Source organism: Petaurus breviceps, unplaced genomic scaffold (genome assembly GCF_028583685.1).
Source record: "Petaurus breviceps papuanus isolate PSGF00001 unplaced genomic scaffold, PetGlider_PUasm1.0 90692, whole genome shotgun sequence".
NCBI classification, from domain to species: Eukaryota; Metazoa; Chordata; class Mammalia; order Diprotodontia; family Petauridae; genus Petaurus; species Petaurus breviceps.
Window position 1 is genome coordinate 9,244,437 of NW_027187313.1, and position 15,277 is coordinate 9,259,713.

General features: G+C 37.9%; 1 protein-coding gene and 1 long non-coding RNA gene across 8 annotated transcripts in view; one reads left to right on the forward strand and one right to left on the reverse strand.

Moving 5' to 3' along the window:
• DNM3 (dynamin 3) overlaps positions 1-15,277 on the reverse strand; it is a 708,993-nt gene that overhangs the window by 109,971 nt on the left and 583,745 nt on the right. For all 5 annotated transcript variants that reach the window (XR_011163889.1, XM_069065578.1, XM_069065580.1 and 2 more), the window contains one exon: positions 228-392. Coding sequence is in view for 4 of the 5 variants with exons in the window: in XM_069065578.1 (XP_068921679.1) it covers positions 228-392 (165 nt within the window). In the remaining variant the exon portion in view is untranslated. The remainder of the gene's footprint in view (positions 1-227; positions 393-15,277) is intronic.
• The window catches only part of LOC138144228 (uncharacterized), an 80,884-nt gene that overhangs the window by 27,928 nt on the left and 37,679 nt on the right, over positions 1-15,277 (forward strand). For all 3 annotated transcript variants that reach the window (XR_011163890.1, XR_011163891.1, XR_011163892.1), the window contains exons 3-4: positions 5,508-5,600; positions 6,227-10,522. This is a non-coding gene — a long non-coding RNA (uncharacterized lncRNA). The remainder of the gene's footprint in view (positions 1-5,507; positions 5,601-6,226; positions 10,523-15,277) is intronic.

Genomic DNA, 15,277 nt, shown 5'->3' on the forward strand with positions numbered 1-15,277 from the left:
TTCCATTTTTGTAGGATATGCCAAAAGCTTGTATTCCATTGGAACAGTGCTAGAGAGTCTAAAGCTACCTCTTTATCAGGATAACGAGTTGAAATAACCTTTTTAGCAGAAATGGTATTCTCTCAAAAAGATAGAAATAAAAAGCCCCACAATACATTATTAAATAAAATATAAATAACCAATGATGGACCAGAAAGTAAAAGATGAAGCCATTTATGATCACTTACATTGTTGATCATAAGGTGCATTATTGTTTTGGGAATCAGGTCTCGGATACACTTGTTGGTTATAGACATGTAGGAGTCTACAAGGTTGCGAATGGTTTCCACTTGTCTCTCTAATTGTGGGTCCATGGAAAAGTTTTCTGCTTGACCACTCTCATCATTGTCAGCCTAAATAAAAATAAAGATGAACTTATTTTAACAGTATGCCCTTAATTCAAATGGAAAAAATCCCCAACAACATCAAATAACCAATTTCATCTTGTCCAGTGTACTTAGCATTTTTACCACTGAGTGGCAATATGCTTTGTGTAGTGCCACAAGTGCTGGATTTGGAATCATAGAAGCTGGATTGTTCATCTAAATTTAGATAATAGTATTTAGAATTTTAGATTAGAAAGGAAAGTTAGAGATCATTTAGTATAATTCTTCTAATTTTGCAGGTTAAAAACCAAAACCAAAACCAAACCTGTGGCCCAGAGAAATAAAGTGACTTGTCCAAAGTCATTTAGGTAATGAGCAACAGAACTGAAATTCAAAGCCAGCTTCTCTAACTTCAGATTCAAAATTCCTGCCTGGTTTTCCTCATGCCACATATTCAATCCATTGCCAAATCTTGTTTCTTTCTTAAACATTTAATTAATTATTTTTAAAAATAAACATTTATTTTCTTTCTCTCCCACCTTCTTCTTTTAGGAAAAGAAAACAACAACGATGACTTTGTAACACATATGCATAGTCAAGCAAAGCACATTCCCCAACTGTCCTTTTCCAAAAGTGTATATCTCATTCTACATTTTGAGTCCATCCCCTTTCTGTCAAGAGTTGGTGGCATTCTTCATTATAAGTCTTTTAAAATCATTGTTGGTCATGGTTAAGTCTTTCAAAGCTACTTGTTATTACAATGTTGTTACTGTATAAATTGTTCTCTCGGTTCTGCTCGCTTTACTGCATCAGTTCACACAAGTCTTCCCAGATTTCTTTGAAATAATCCTTTTTGTTATTTCTTATGGCAGAGTAGTCTTCCACTAAATTCACGAAACATAATTTGTTCAGTCATTCCCTAATTGACAGGGGCCTCCTTGGTTTGCAGTTCTTTGCTTCAACGAAGAAGGCTGCTATCAATGTTTTTAGACATACAGGCCCCTTTTCCTCTTTCTTTGATCTCTATGGAGTACAGTACTGATAGTGGTATTGCTGGGTCCAAGGGCGTGCCCAGTTTACTTTGGGGGAGCATAGCTCCAAATTGCTCTCCAGAATCACCAGACCAATTAATCTGATCACTAGCAGTGCATGAGTGTTCTTGTTCTCCCATAACCAATCCAACAGTTGCCATTTTTCTTTCTTTTTAGCTAATCTGTTGGGTATGCAGTAGAACCTCGGGGTTGCTTTAATGTGCATTTTTCTAATTACTAGTGACCAAATATTGTTTCCAACATCATAGTCTCTCTCCTATATGAACTCTTTGCCATCTAGTTCAAGTCCTCATGTCTAGGCTAGACTATGGCAGTAGTCTTCTAATTGGTCACTCAGCCTAGGCCTCTTCCCTTTTCAATCCATCTTCCCACTCAGCTGCCAAAGTGATTTTCCTAAAAGTAGTATGGTCTGACCATGTGATTCTCCACCTCTACACAATAAAGTCTTCATAACTTGGTCCTTTCCCACCTTTCCAATCTCCTTACACTCGACTCTCCTTTATGTACCACATGACCCAGCTATACCTGGTTGTTTACTGACCCTTACATTTTATTTCCTATCTCTGTCTCTGTGCTGTTGTACTGGCTTTGTACCATCCCTGAAATACACTCCCCTCTACCACTGTCTTAGAATTCTTGGCTTCCTTAAAGTTTCAACTGAAATATCACCTTCTATAGGAAAACTTTCCTTTCCTTGCTCTAATACTAGTGCCTTCCCCTCTGAAATATCTTTATATATCTTATATATCTACTTATTTATGTGTGGTCTCATTAGAATGTGAGCTCCTTGAGGGCACAGGCTATTTCTGTCTTTCTTTGTATCCTTATGACTTAGCAAATGCTTGTTGGCTGACTAACCTCACCACTCCTTTTCAGTCTCCTTAGCTATTTTACCATCCAAATTATACTTTCTAACTGCGGGTATTCCCCAAGACTTTGTCCTTTTCTTGCCTTTTCTTCTTCATTTATGCTATCTCTTTTGGTGACTGGATCAGTTCTCATAGAATTAAATATATCTCTTTTAAGATGACACATCTTAACAGAGTCCCGTTTTCTCCCTCAGAGTCAGTCTTGCGTCATTAATTGGCCATTGGACATTTTAAACTCGATGTCCTGAAGACATCTCTAACTCAGCACATCAAAAATAGGACTCGTTATCTTTTCCCTGGACTCACATGTCTTCTAATCTTCCATCTTCAGTTGAAAGCACCACCATTCTTCCCATCTCCCAGATTCATAACATGCTATTCTCTGCTCCTCATTCTCTCTCACCTTCATGTCCAATCAGCTTCCAAATCTTGCCATTTCAACTTCCACAATGTTTCTCACACTGAAGAAATTCTATTTACTCAGCCACCACATTGTTTAGGCCCTTACCATCTTTGGATGAGCTTATTTAAATAGACTGCTAACTGGTGTTCTTGCTTGGAGACTCCCATCAGGCCAGCCCATCCTCTGCATTGCTGCCAAAGATTTTCCATCAGTGCTGATCTGATCACGTCAGTACCCTACTCAAGAATCTCCAGTGGCTCCCTGCTGACTATAGGATACAAGCTCAACTTCTCTAAGGCTTTTAAAAAGGCTTTTTTTCCTCTATGGTTTTTAAAGTAAGCCTCTTCTAACCTGGCTCCAGCCTTATTGGACATTCCTCTCCTTAGACTTGGCAGTCCAGACAAACTGGCCTTCTCCCTATTTCTCATGTAAGACTCCATTTCCTGTTTCCATGTCTCTTGCACTGGACGTCCACAATCCCACTTTACTAGCTTACTTTTACCTGACAGAATTCCTTTTCCTTCAACATACAGTTCAAGTGCTATCTTTTGCACGAAACTTTTCCAGACCCCTCCAAAATTACTTTGTTATTTAGGAATTATTTTGTATATATTTATATGAATTCTCTTTATATTTATTCTGCATATATGTACTTGCATTCATATTAGAATATAAGCTTCTTGCCATTAGACAGTGTTTCAATCATTGTATTTGTGTTTCTGGGGCCTTGCACAGTGCCTGGCACAGTGTTTAGTAAACCACAGCAGCTTCTGTTCTAATGGAGCTCTGAACTTTTGGGGAGATACTAGAACTAATCCATCCCAGGGAGTCTCTAGATTAGAAATGAGATTGTGCTGGAATTCTTGGACTTTTCTAGATTAAATCATACTTTTTGCACTAAACCTGGTTCAAATCCGATTCCTCAGGGCTGACACAGAAGAATAAGAGGAGGCATAGTGTGTGACTGACCCCACCATCGGCTTTCTGTGATTTATTATTACTGTGTTTTTCAGGGCTCTGCCACCACTACCAAACACGAGTTTCATTGCAAACGTATTACAATTTCACCTGCCAACTTGTTCGTTGAATAAGACAAAATAAATAAATTATCTGTGCAAAAAAGAGTAAAGAAGCATCTGTTTTCTATATCATGAAACCTGAGTTCATTAATTTTGATTTATAGGTAACAGATTGTATTAGTATGTCATCTTTGTCATTTAGTGTTAACCCATTGGCTTAGCATTGAAATCAGAACAAAGAGTCCACGTACAAATTCAGATGAATTATCTAAGCCCCAGAATACCAGTATGTTACTGTAATAGTTTGATTAATTTTAAATATGAATATAAAAATAAGGAAAATAATAATTTATTATCCTCAACACTGACACAAAATAGAGATCTTTGGAAATGTACTCTGATCTGTTTGGATTTTAATCCATTAGCAAATATTAATTGAACATCTGCTATGTGCAAAGCACTATGCTAAGTATATTGTTTAATTATATTTGTAAATGACAATTCTAAAGTCATTATTATGAATAATTTATCCTGTAGATAGGAAATCCAGAGTGCTAGAAAACAGCACAGAAACTATTAGAAGATAACAGAAAAATCTCTGTGTTTCGGCAGTATTTTGAGTGATTGTCATTACAGTCAACTTGCTGACTCCCAGAATCACCCTACATCTACAGATTCCTTGGGGGCATAGTGATGGGGCTGCTTTAGAGAAGTATGTTGTAGTCAACTATGTTGCCACAAGGAAGATGAGAACTTTTTTTTTTCTTGACAGCTGTTTTCCCTATAACCTGGAATTTTCCTGGAAAATGACTTCTCTGGTCATTGGTAAAAATGATTAAACTAAGTCTCCTAGGAGATTCTTTGCTTGAACAGTAATCTCATCTTTGTTTTATTATTGGGGGCTGGGGGGAGGGAGAGGTAGAAGGTAGATCAGAATGAAGGACAGAGAATAGGATATGGGGTGCAAGAGGTAGCAAAGAAGGCAGTACAGAGGAGAGAAGGAGGCAGAAAAGGTAAGTAGTGTTTGTATCAAAATTGGCCAAGTTTCCAAACCTACTCACTGAGTTTCCTAGTGTAGAAATAATTTTAAAACCAGATATTTATGCAGAATGCAACTGTTTCTGGGAATAAAGGGAAAAAAGTGTCTGCCTTCAAATACTGTGGAACTTGAGTTACAATATGCAGTTATGGGTCACTTAAAAATTTGAAATAGAATACCATGATTTAAAACAAAGTGGGAACTGATTATATATATGATAAAAGTGTATCTTGTTTTTGTCCAAATATAGGACTTCCCTACTTTGCTTGAATGTTTACTGATAAGTGAGTTCTTGACAAAGACTAGAAGGCAGAGAAACCTCACATTAAAGTGCTAAGAGCTACTGTCAATGGACAATCTGCAAGAAATGAAAATAAAATATTTGTGAAAGTATGCCTTTCAATGAGAAAATATAACTAGTTTGTAAACATTCATACATCATTTTTTCCAACATATCTTTTATGTAAAACATGATTCTGTACAAGAGTGTGTGTACTGTTTTTCGACCTAAAATATGTTTACAACTTTGTGTATTTGAATTATAAGTGTAACTGACAGCCCTAAACCAAGTCCTCCTTTTAATCTGTTAAGCAAACAGTGGTCTAGTACCTACTATAGAAAAGGCATTGTAAAAGTCACTCTGCAATGAAACACTGACAAGGCTGTCTAATGGAAACCCAATTGTCCTTTTGAGTTCCAGTACGTGATTTCTCGGGCTCATCCAGTCGAATAATTTTTAACTCTTATTTTTCATTTTCAGTGTTTGCTATAAAGAGTGTAATGGAGTCCAGGGAGCAGAACAGAGGAATAGGAGTGGAAGGGGAGCAGTTCCTGGCTGGCATTTTCCTATGTGGTACATGTCCTGATTTTCCCTGTCTCCTAACATCAGTTTCATTTAGCTTTGCTTTTGGTTCTTTGAATGTGCAAACGTTTCTGGGCTTATGGGTAATTTGTACTAATAGCCAGTTTAGAAACTCAATGCAACTGATCAGTTTTATGAAGTTGTAACACTTTGGATCGCTGTAGAACAGACAGAGAACACAGTTTTAATACTTTAAAGTGCTACCTAAAAACTCAGAGGGGGTGTTTACCAAAGTAATGGGTGAAACTCAGCTTGGGGCTCTGTTTTAGATTCTGTAACACTAGTAGACACAGTCACATGCAGAGTTTAATCATCCTTTTAATGCTCTGCACATGGTGGAGAGTCACAGAATTCAGAGGGAACATTGGATTTTTTTTCTTCTGGTTTTAGGAAGAAATAAGCAATAATTTCTCCCTTCTAAAACGCCTAAGATGAATGGAAAAAATTGTCCATGTACGGAATTCTTCTTTTAACAAAGTAATTGCAGACAGCACATGCTCCTTTTCTCTACACTCCTCTACCCCTCCCCCCACATCTAACCAAATTCGTTATCGCTTTCTTTTGCTTGTATGTATACTGTATATAACTGTGTATTTTTTCTTTTGTTTAAATTACAGGATTGCAATAAGATTCTTTGCTGGCTAAGCAGAGAAGTGACACATGTTTATCATTATCCTCATCAAGGGAATGTAAAATAAAAATAGTAATTTGTCTCTGATCTTTGAGGCAAAGAAGAATGGTCTGCAAACATTTAACCTTTTATGTGCAGGTTCATTGGCAATGTTTACAAAATGTGGATAATATTGCAGGAACCAATCTCCTTTTGAAAAATACAATAGATAGTCTGCATCGCTGACTTTTTCTAAATAGTTTTCAATGCCTTTACCAACAATTTGCAACAATGAAAATCCCGTCATTGCAATTATGAAGTTACTTATAAAATTAATTTTGCAATTGAGTTTTTCCCTTTGCACAGTTATAAGATAGTAAGATCTTAGATCTTGAGTGAATTTAACTGTTTGAATGGATGTCTTGGAAAGAGTCTGCTTTGTAAATCATTGATGAAAATGCCCCATCTTTAAGGGCTTTCTATTTTAACAGTGGAGGGAATGGAACTTCCTGAACAGTCAATAACTCTCCCAATCACTTGAAATACCACTTATGTTAGAAGGACTTTTGGGGAAAACCTGATAGATTGTATACATTTTGCACTTACTAATTTATGTACATGTTTTCTTCTCTGATAGACTCTTAAGTTCCTTGAGGCAAAAAGTTTTCATTTTGTTTTTTATCCTTAGCACCTGGCCATTAGTAAATGTTATTCACTGAATGAATGGTTGATTGGATATATAATATGCATTCTTTTGCCTTGACTCTTTTCATTATTAATAATATCTGGTTAAGTTTCAGTATTCTTTGAGGCATATTTAAATAACAATAGCTCAAATTTATATGATCCCATTAGATTTACAAGGGCAGCTAGATGGCACAGGGGTAAGAATACCAGTTTTGGAGGCCAGAAGACTCATCTTCCTAAATTTAAATCTGAGTTTAAAGGTGTGTGATACCCCGGGCAATTCACTTAACCCTGTTTGCCTCAGTTTCCTAGTCTGTAAAATGAGCTGGAGAAGGAAATGGCAACCCCCTCCAGTAACTTTGCTAAGAAAACCCCAATGGAGTCGTGAAGAGTCAGACATGAAAAACAACTGAATAACAACAAATAAAATTTACAAAATATTTTTCTCATGTATGTATAGGGTTCTACTCTTACCCCCAATCATTCACAGAAAGATAAAACAGGTTTTGTTTGATTTAATAAGTCAAATGAAAATATAAACTAGACAAGAACAAATTCTTGATCAATTTAACAGGATTATGGTGCTTTAGCTATTAGATGAAAGCAGATGAAGCCACACAGGAAACATCTTGTGACTAGCTGAAAGAATCAGATATACCTTAGAGTCTACATATAAAAGTGTCAGATAGTCTAGTATTTAGCTAAGTCAAGAGGAAGACTGGTCTAGGACTGGAGATCTCCTGTTTGGAGAACTCCTCAAAAGTTGGAGCCAAGTTCCTGAGAGAGAATCACTAATTCCATTAGAGACACTAGACCAGTAAAAGATAAGTCATCTAGAAGCAGAGAAATATACAATGAAGACAGTAAAGACAAACATGACTGGACAAACACAGACAAAGTTGTATATACACAGATAGCCACATGAAGAAGGCAGCAGCTTCAGAGAATGTGAACCCTTCTTGTGGGGAGAGATGCTAGCTGGTGGCCAGCCCTGCATCCTGTCCCTCAGAACTCAGCAGACAGCTCCACCTAAGGGGAGTGGCATGAAGACTCTACAGATGGATCAGAGGGCTTCCAGTAACCAGAACTACTGACTTATCCCGTAGCCACATGTAGCCTCTACTGTGTGCCTTATTACTAGGAACCTTCGAACTTTAAGGTGGTGTCCCTACATCCCCCAATCCTGTGTGGATTAGAGTACTTTGACTCTTGGATGACTTTGGGTGAGCGAACATAACAAGTTCATTTTTTTTTCTTTACTATCCCAGCTTAGTAAGTGCTTTTTTCCCCCCTAAAAGCTAACTGAAGTTTGGCTATGTGATACTAATGGGAACTATGCACTGGTGGGGGCTTGTGACCTCCTTGAGAGCAAGGACTACTTTTTACCATTTTACCTTTCTTTGCATCTCCAGCGTATATGACAGTGCCTGGCATAGAGCAGACTGACTAAGAGCACTGCCTCTCAGGGTCACTCCCAGGAGCAGTAGCCAGCCAGCCTTTGGGGCCCCAACCTGCTATTGTGAAGAGCTAGTTAGGTGAGAAGTCCTGGATGGAGAGCTACACTCACAACAACCACAAGTGCTCTCTGGTGCAAGAAATAATCTTCTCAATTTACGGGTTAAGAAACTTAAACCCAGAGAGTTTCAATGAATTGCCCACAGCTACAGAGCTAGTTTAGTTCTAGAACTGAGACTTGAAGCAAGGTTTTCTGACTGAAAATCCAAGATTTTTTTGACCACACTATGCTGCACCTCTAAGTAAAGTGTGGGACTGTGACTCTTCAAATGAGAAGCACTATAAAAACGGAAAACAGTCACCCTGGCTGGACTCTGACAGTAAGTAATACCATCATAATAGCTCCTAACACAAAGGGCCTAGGTTTTCAATTTTTTTCCCCCACATAGAGCCATTATGACCTGAACACAAGGTTCTTTGCTGTCCTGTTTCCAGCTTTTCAATGTCTTCCTATGATGTGACACCCAGAGATAAACATAACACTGACATTGATGAGGGCAGAATACAGTGAGATTATCACTGCCTTATTCCTAGAAACTCTGACTCTTTTATTGTAGCTGAAGAGCATGTTAGGTTTCTTGGAGGTCACATTAAACTATTAGTGAATTCGTAGTACTCTAACTAAAGCCCCCAGAGATTTTTTTTTAAGACAAACAGCTGTCTAAACATGCTTTCCCTGTACCTGTGAGGGTAATTTTTTAAAAAACCCAAGTAAGATAGCATTAATCCTATTAAGTTTCATTTTATTAGATTGAGTCCATTGATCTGGCCTATCAAGATCTTATTTATCCTAGTTTTTGTTACCAAATGGGTTAGACATAGGGTGGCAAGGTGGTGCTGTGGAGAGTGCACCAGTCTTGGAATCAGGAGGACTGGAGTTCAACTCCGACCTCGGATGCTTACTAGCTGTGTGACCTTGGGCAAGTCACTTAAACCTGTTTGCCTCAGTTTCTTCACCTGTAAAATGAGCTGGAGAAGGAAATGGCAAATCACTCCAGTATCTTTGCCAAGAAAACCCCAAATGGGGTCACAGAGGATAGGACATGACTAGAAATCAACTCAACAATTACAACGGTTAAGTATTCCAGCTTTGTGTCACCTGTAAATGTGAAAACCGTGCCATATATTCCTTAATCCATGTAATTTTAAAATGTGACATAGCACAAAGCCAAACATATTTTTGTGATACCCCATAGCAACATCCTTCCAAATTGACCTCAAACCATTAATAGCTACTCTTTGGCTCCAACCATTGGTCCAGTTTGACTCCATTGAATTGTGTTGTCACCTAGCCCACCATTTTCTATATTTTCCATAGGAATAGGAAGAGGGAATTTGTCAAATATCTTACTACAATCTAGGTAAACAACATCTATAGTATTATCCTACTCTACCAATTGGTGACCCCATTAAAGAAGGAAATACTTTGTTCTCAATGAATGGGCTGACGTGCTGGCTATTGGTGACCACTGCTTCCCTTTTGAAGATGTGCATTACACATCCCTTTAATGACATGTTAGGCTGGCTCCAGGCCAGTAGAATTGTCACTGGCCCCATCTGCACTTACAGCAGGAATCTGGAACAAAGCATTAGAGGGAGCCTGTGATGCCTTGTGGTGGTTTCAGCTCCACCTTGGCTTTTTGTTTGGGACTTCTCCTACAGGAGGGGTGAAGCAAATCACAGTGCCTTAGACCAGAAAGTCCTTTGCCTTTTGTTGGGTTTGAGGAGGGAATACAGTTATGACTCCACTGCAGTTAAGAGGAACTTTCTAACCCTACATCAGATACAGGCTTCAGACTAGGTCTTTGAGTCTACTAACAGTAAGAAAGGGAATCCAAAAGGCATATTAAAATGCCTGTGGGCTCTAATTAACTGGCTTGTTAATATGTGATACAAAAACGTTTGGCCTCCAGCGTTATGACTCTGGGAGCCAACAGATCTTTCTCTTTCTTTGTAGAAAGAAAGCAGCTGTTTTTTTTCCTACTTTGATGACTAGGTATATGTGAGGGCCCACTTTTCTATGACAGCTGAAGTTCAACCTTTGTTCTATCAGTGAAAACAAGAGATAGCAGAGTCACATCTTCTTATGAGGAAGAAAGAGGTAATGAGAGTGGGAAACTAAGGCCTAGCTGAGGCCTAGTAAGTGGCGATGGCAAGAACAATGCAGAAACAAGATATTCGATGTGGGATGTCAGAGACCTGAGGTATACTGGAGGGCATCAGCAAGTCAGCACCAAGTGGGGAGCAGGCTTTGCAGATGAGTATTAGAACACCACCAGAAGATATCAGCAGCCCTGTTGTACAGAATTTCTTCTCCGTGTGTGTGCTGGTCACTCTTGTCTCCTATGCATCTATCATTTCATATACGTATACTGGTAACATCGTTCCCCTATATGTGTGCCTGTTTGTGATCCCCTAGGTACATCTACTCTATGCAGTAATGTTGTATGTATTTATGAGAGTGAAACCCAGGTTTCTGTGTGCTACTTTGCTCTCTGTCTTGTTTCATTAAATGCTTTTGCTTTAAACTGAGGGTGTTCTTTGGATGACTAGTAAAAATAAATTTATCATTGGGAATTTGTGAACTATGCTTTATGTGGATGTGAAACCATAGAATACCTAAAACCAGGATAACTTTTGAGAGAAGGGCACATGCAAGATGGGGTGCCACAGGTGCTATAATAGGTTCTAGAATTTTTCCAGAGATTGAAGTAAAACTAATTGTTTTTTATTTTGTAGATTCTCATCTCTTCCCTTTTTTTGAAAACCAGGACATTTTCTTTTCTTCAATTTTCTGGCCTCTCCCACTATATTGGGTTCTTTCAGTATCCAAAATATAGTTTATCTGTGTGAGGTGATTTGAACTTATCAAGGAAATCTAGGTTTTATCTTGCTATTTTCATACTTATTTTGGCCATCAATTCTATATTAGGCATATTTGTTTCATCCTTTCCTGCCTAAAGATCATCCTCCTTGGCAGAGAAAACAGAAGCAAAATAAAAACTAAGCAGCTCTATCTTCCCTTTGGATCAGTTTCCATCAGTCCAAGAATGATGGGCAGCAGCAGCAGCACTATTCCTAGAGAGTTCTTTTTTTCTCCAACATAGCTGCCCATCCCCCAAACTCTTGGGTTTTTGTTTTTAGCTCTGGTCATTCACCTCACTTCATCCTGAGTTTTATCTTTCTTGACAGTCTTCTTATAGAATCAAGCCATACTTTTGTATTCATCCCATTGTACCTGATCTTGCTTTTAACTTTTGCTCCTGGGTTTTTAAAAAAATCTCTGTTGATTGGTGAGTGTCCTGTGAATCCATGTCAGGCTCTTTTGAACAACTTCCCTTGTTCCTCCATATAGGAATTGTTTCTGAATCTTCAAGATTTTATCCTTCAGACATTTCTTATCTCTCTTGGCCTAAATTTCACAGTAAAGTTTTAAGCCATGAGATCAAGTCAACAAGTAAATAAGTTTTTTTTTTTCCAGCACTCTCTATGTGCCAGATATTATACTAAGTCCTGGGGATAATATAAGCAGAAAGAAAGGCAGTTGCTTTTCTTTCTCTGCTCTCAAAGGTCTTACATTTTAATGGGGCAAGAGGGAGTTGGAAAGGGGAAGGAAGAGAAGAAATGAAGGTATTCAGAGAGGAAGAATTATAGAGAAAGTACAGTAGAAAGAAGAGTAAGGATTGCAACTTGTAAAGGAGTAGGGGACCCTAACCGTTCTTCTTTACAACCCTTTGAAATATATTCTGCCAGAATCTAGGGTGCAAATCACACTATGCCAAATTTTCTCTCTCCTCCATTATACACTCTCGAATGAAGTGGTTGATTCAAAGCTCCCATTACTTTCACTGTAGAAAAAAGTTATCTACTTTAGCAAGAATTAAATTCAGAACAGAATTTCCCTTTAGAAGGATGAAATTATCAGTAAGGCAAGTTAAGAAAGTATTAATTTCTGTGAGGGAGAGGATTGGTAAGAGGAAAGAGAGAAGAGAGAAAAAAGAAAGGGAGAGAAGAGAACTCATACTTTTCCTAAAACTCACCCCTTTTCCAAATTCCCTTTTTCTGTTGGAAGCAATATCAGTCATCCAGTCTCCCACCTTTGTGATCTCAGAATTACTATCAGTTCTTCACTCTCTCTCACTCCTCATATCCAATCAATTCTAAATATTGCTGTTTCTACCTCTACAGCATGTTTTATGTCCAATCCCTCCTTCCTACTCACAAAGTTTCCTCCTTCGTTCAGGTCCTCATCACCTCTCCTCAAAATCATTTCCATGGCTTCCTCATTGGTTCATCTCCCTCACATCTCTTTCTACTCCAGTTTGGCCTCCAAGGTATAGACAAAGAGATGCTTCTTGGGCAGAGATCTGATTGTGTCACTTGCATCTTTAAGATTCTGTTTAGATTTTAAAGAACTCTGCAGCTGCACCTAAACCTAAAATTCTCAGCCTCATTGGATATTATTTCCCCATCTCACTCTATAATGCAGCAAGCTGGCCTGTCTGTTTCTTACACATAGCACTCTACCTGTTGATTCCATACCTTTATCCTGGCTCTTCCCCCGGCCTGGAATGACCTCTCTGCTCAAAAAGAAATGTCACAGAATCCCCCTTTTCCTTCAAGACAACAACTCAAGCGCCACCTTCTACAGGGAGCCTTTCGTGATTTCAACTGCTAGTGCCCTCCCTCTTAAAATACCTTGCATTTCACTGCTTGTCTGCATTTGTATTTATTCTCTTCCTATTTGTTCTGCATATGTTTATACATGTACTTATTTATCTCCCTTGTTATAAGGTGAGCACCTCCAGAGAAGGGACTATTTCATCCTTTTTTGTTTGTATCCCTACCAGGCAGCACAGTTCTTGACATATAGTCTTATCAAACATTTGACTGAATCAGAGAGTGAGGAGAAAAGGAACTGGTCATGGTAAACAATGAGTAGTGCCACAAACATCCAACAAGCATTTATTAACCCCTACTTTGTGTGAGGCCCTCTTCTAGGTGTTAGGGATACACGATACAAGATAGGAAATAGTCCCTGCCTTCAAGAAGCTTACATTTTACTGGGGAGGATATAATGTGTACAAAGATAAATAAATACATGGTAATTTGAGAAGAGAGTTCATAAACATAATACTTAAAATTAATCACAAGAATTTCACTGAGTGGAGTAAAATGCTGCCTTAAAGGCCTTCTTCCAGCAAAATGTATCCACAAGAAAAACATTTATTATGAAAATGGGAGAATTTTGTTGATGAACAGTTTATGCTGATGCTGCTTCTCTTGGATCTATGATCAGAAGAAGGCAATCTTGTGATAAAGCAATTGCTACTGTATTTGGCTAGATTATAAACAATCATAGCATTTAGGATTTTTTCTAGAAAGGTATTTTGAAATTATGCAAAATGAAAATCCTCAGGTGTGCAATACAGGAATGCAGGGTGGGATGCTGTTCAGCAGAGATACTGAGTAACCAGGGAAAAAAAGGCTTGGATGTCACAAAGCTTCCTCTTCTAGACTACTTAATTGTCGATGACATACTTGACTTTGACAACACTGGTGTTCAGAGAGGCTAACATCAACTTAAGGAATAAACCAATGTGAGACGGTAGAAAAGCTTGTTAGACTCAGTAATATGAATCATGTGGAGAAAGTTGTATTAATGCATGTTAGAGGTTCCTGCCCCATTTAACAGCATTTTCTTCAAATGGGTATTTTTTGTACCCGTTTGACACTATTCAACACGATAAATTTACTTTAAAAAGCAGCAACAACAACCAAGTGTCTTTGCTTTAATACAATGTTGACACATTCTTGTCTTTTAAAATGTTTGCCAGCTCTGATAAACTGGAAAAACTAAAAGATGCTGAATTCCATAATGTTTATCTGCTTTTTACAACATTTATAGTAAAGTTTGAAAATTCTAAAAGGATGCTAAATCAGCAAATACAACTGTCTTAACAAAATATATTTAATGTTTAAAATTTTAATATATCAAGTATGATAATTTAATGAGCAAGTACTATATGAAGCATCTTTCATGTCTTTAACAAAATGACTTTAGAGCTACAAGGGAGGCTTTTAAAAAGTTGGGCATTTTTTTGACTTCTCCCCAATTCCTGTGACCCCCCCCTTTATCCTATAGCTTTTAAAATGTACAGAAATTCAACATGTCTAATCTGCTCAATGATTTTCCTTCTGATGCCCTTTTGTTCTTACTTGATCAACATATACTCAAAGGGATCTGACATCTCAGTGATTTGCATGCTCCTTACCATGAAGGAGATTACAACCACTCAACCCTGCCTAGTGGGACTCTTCCAAATCCTTCCCAAAGCTCAATTTCATAAGTTTACAGAGGGTCAGCCCACTGTCTTCAGCCCAGGGGTCTTCTCAAGGATAACTGTGCAGTAGTTCTATCTACCTGTTCATGTTCCCACTCATTGCATGAGCAGCCCACCTACTTTTTCACTCATACATTTCTGATGACATGATTTTTACTTCACTACTTCTTCAAAGTTCCACATATCAATTACAGGCTGTTAACACTCACCATATACCTTGCCATTACTTTCTATGTGATACTCATTTTTAGTTCTTCAGAGACTGCAGTGTTCCATGACTCATAGCCATAAACAGTATAGTAAAATATTGGAATTTAAAAGATGGTTCTTTGTTTCTGGAAGAAGTTCAAGGTTATTAAAAGAGCTTTTTAATGTCCAAAAGGTAACTAAACCCACTCTCTTATTGCTGTTTAGTTCTAGGCCCAACTTTTCCATGTACAGTTCATCTCAGATTTTATAGGTCAATATCTATCTATCTATCTATCTATCTATCTATCTATCTATCTATCTAT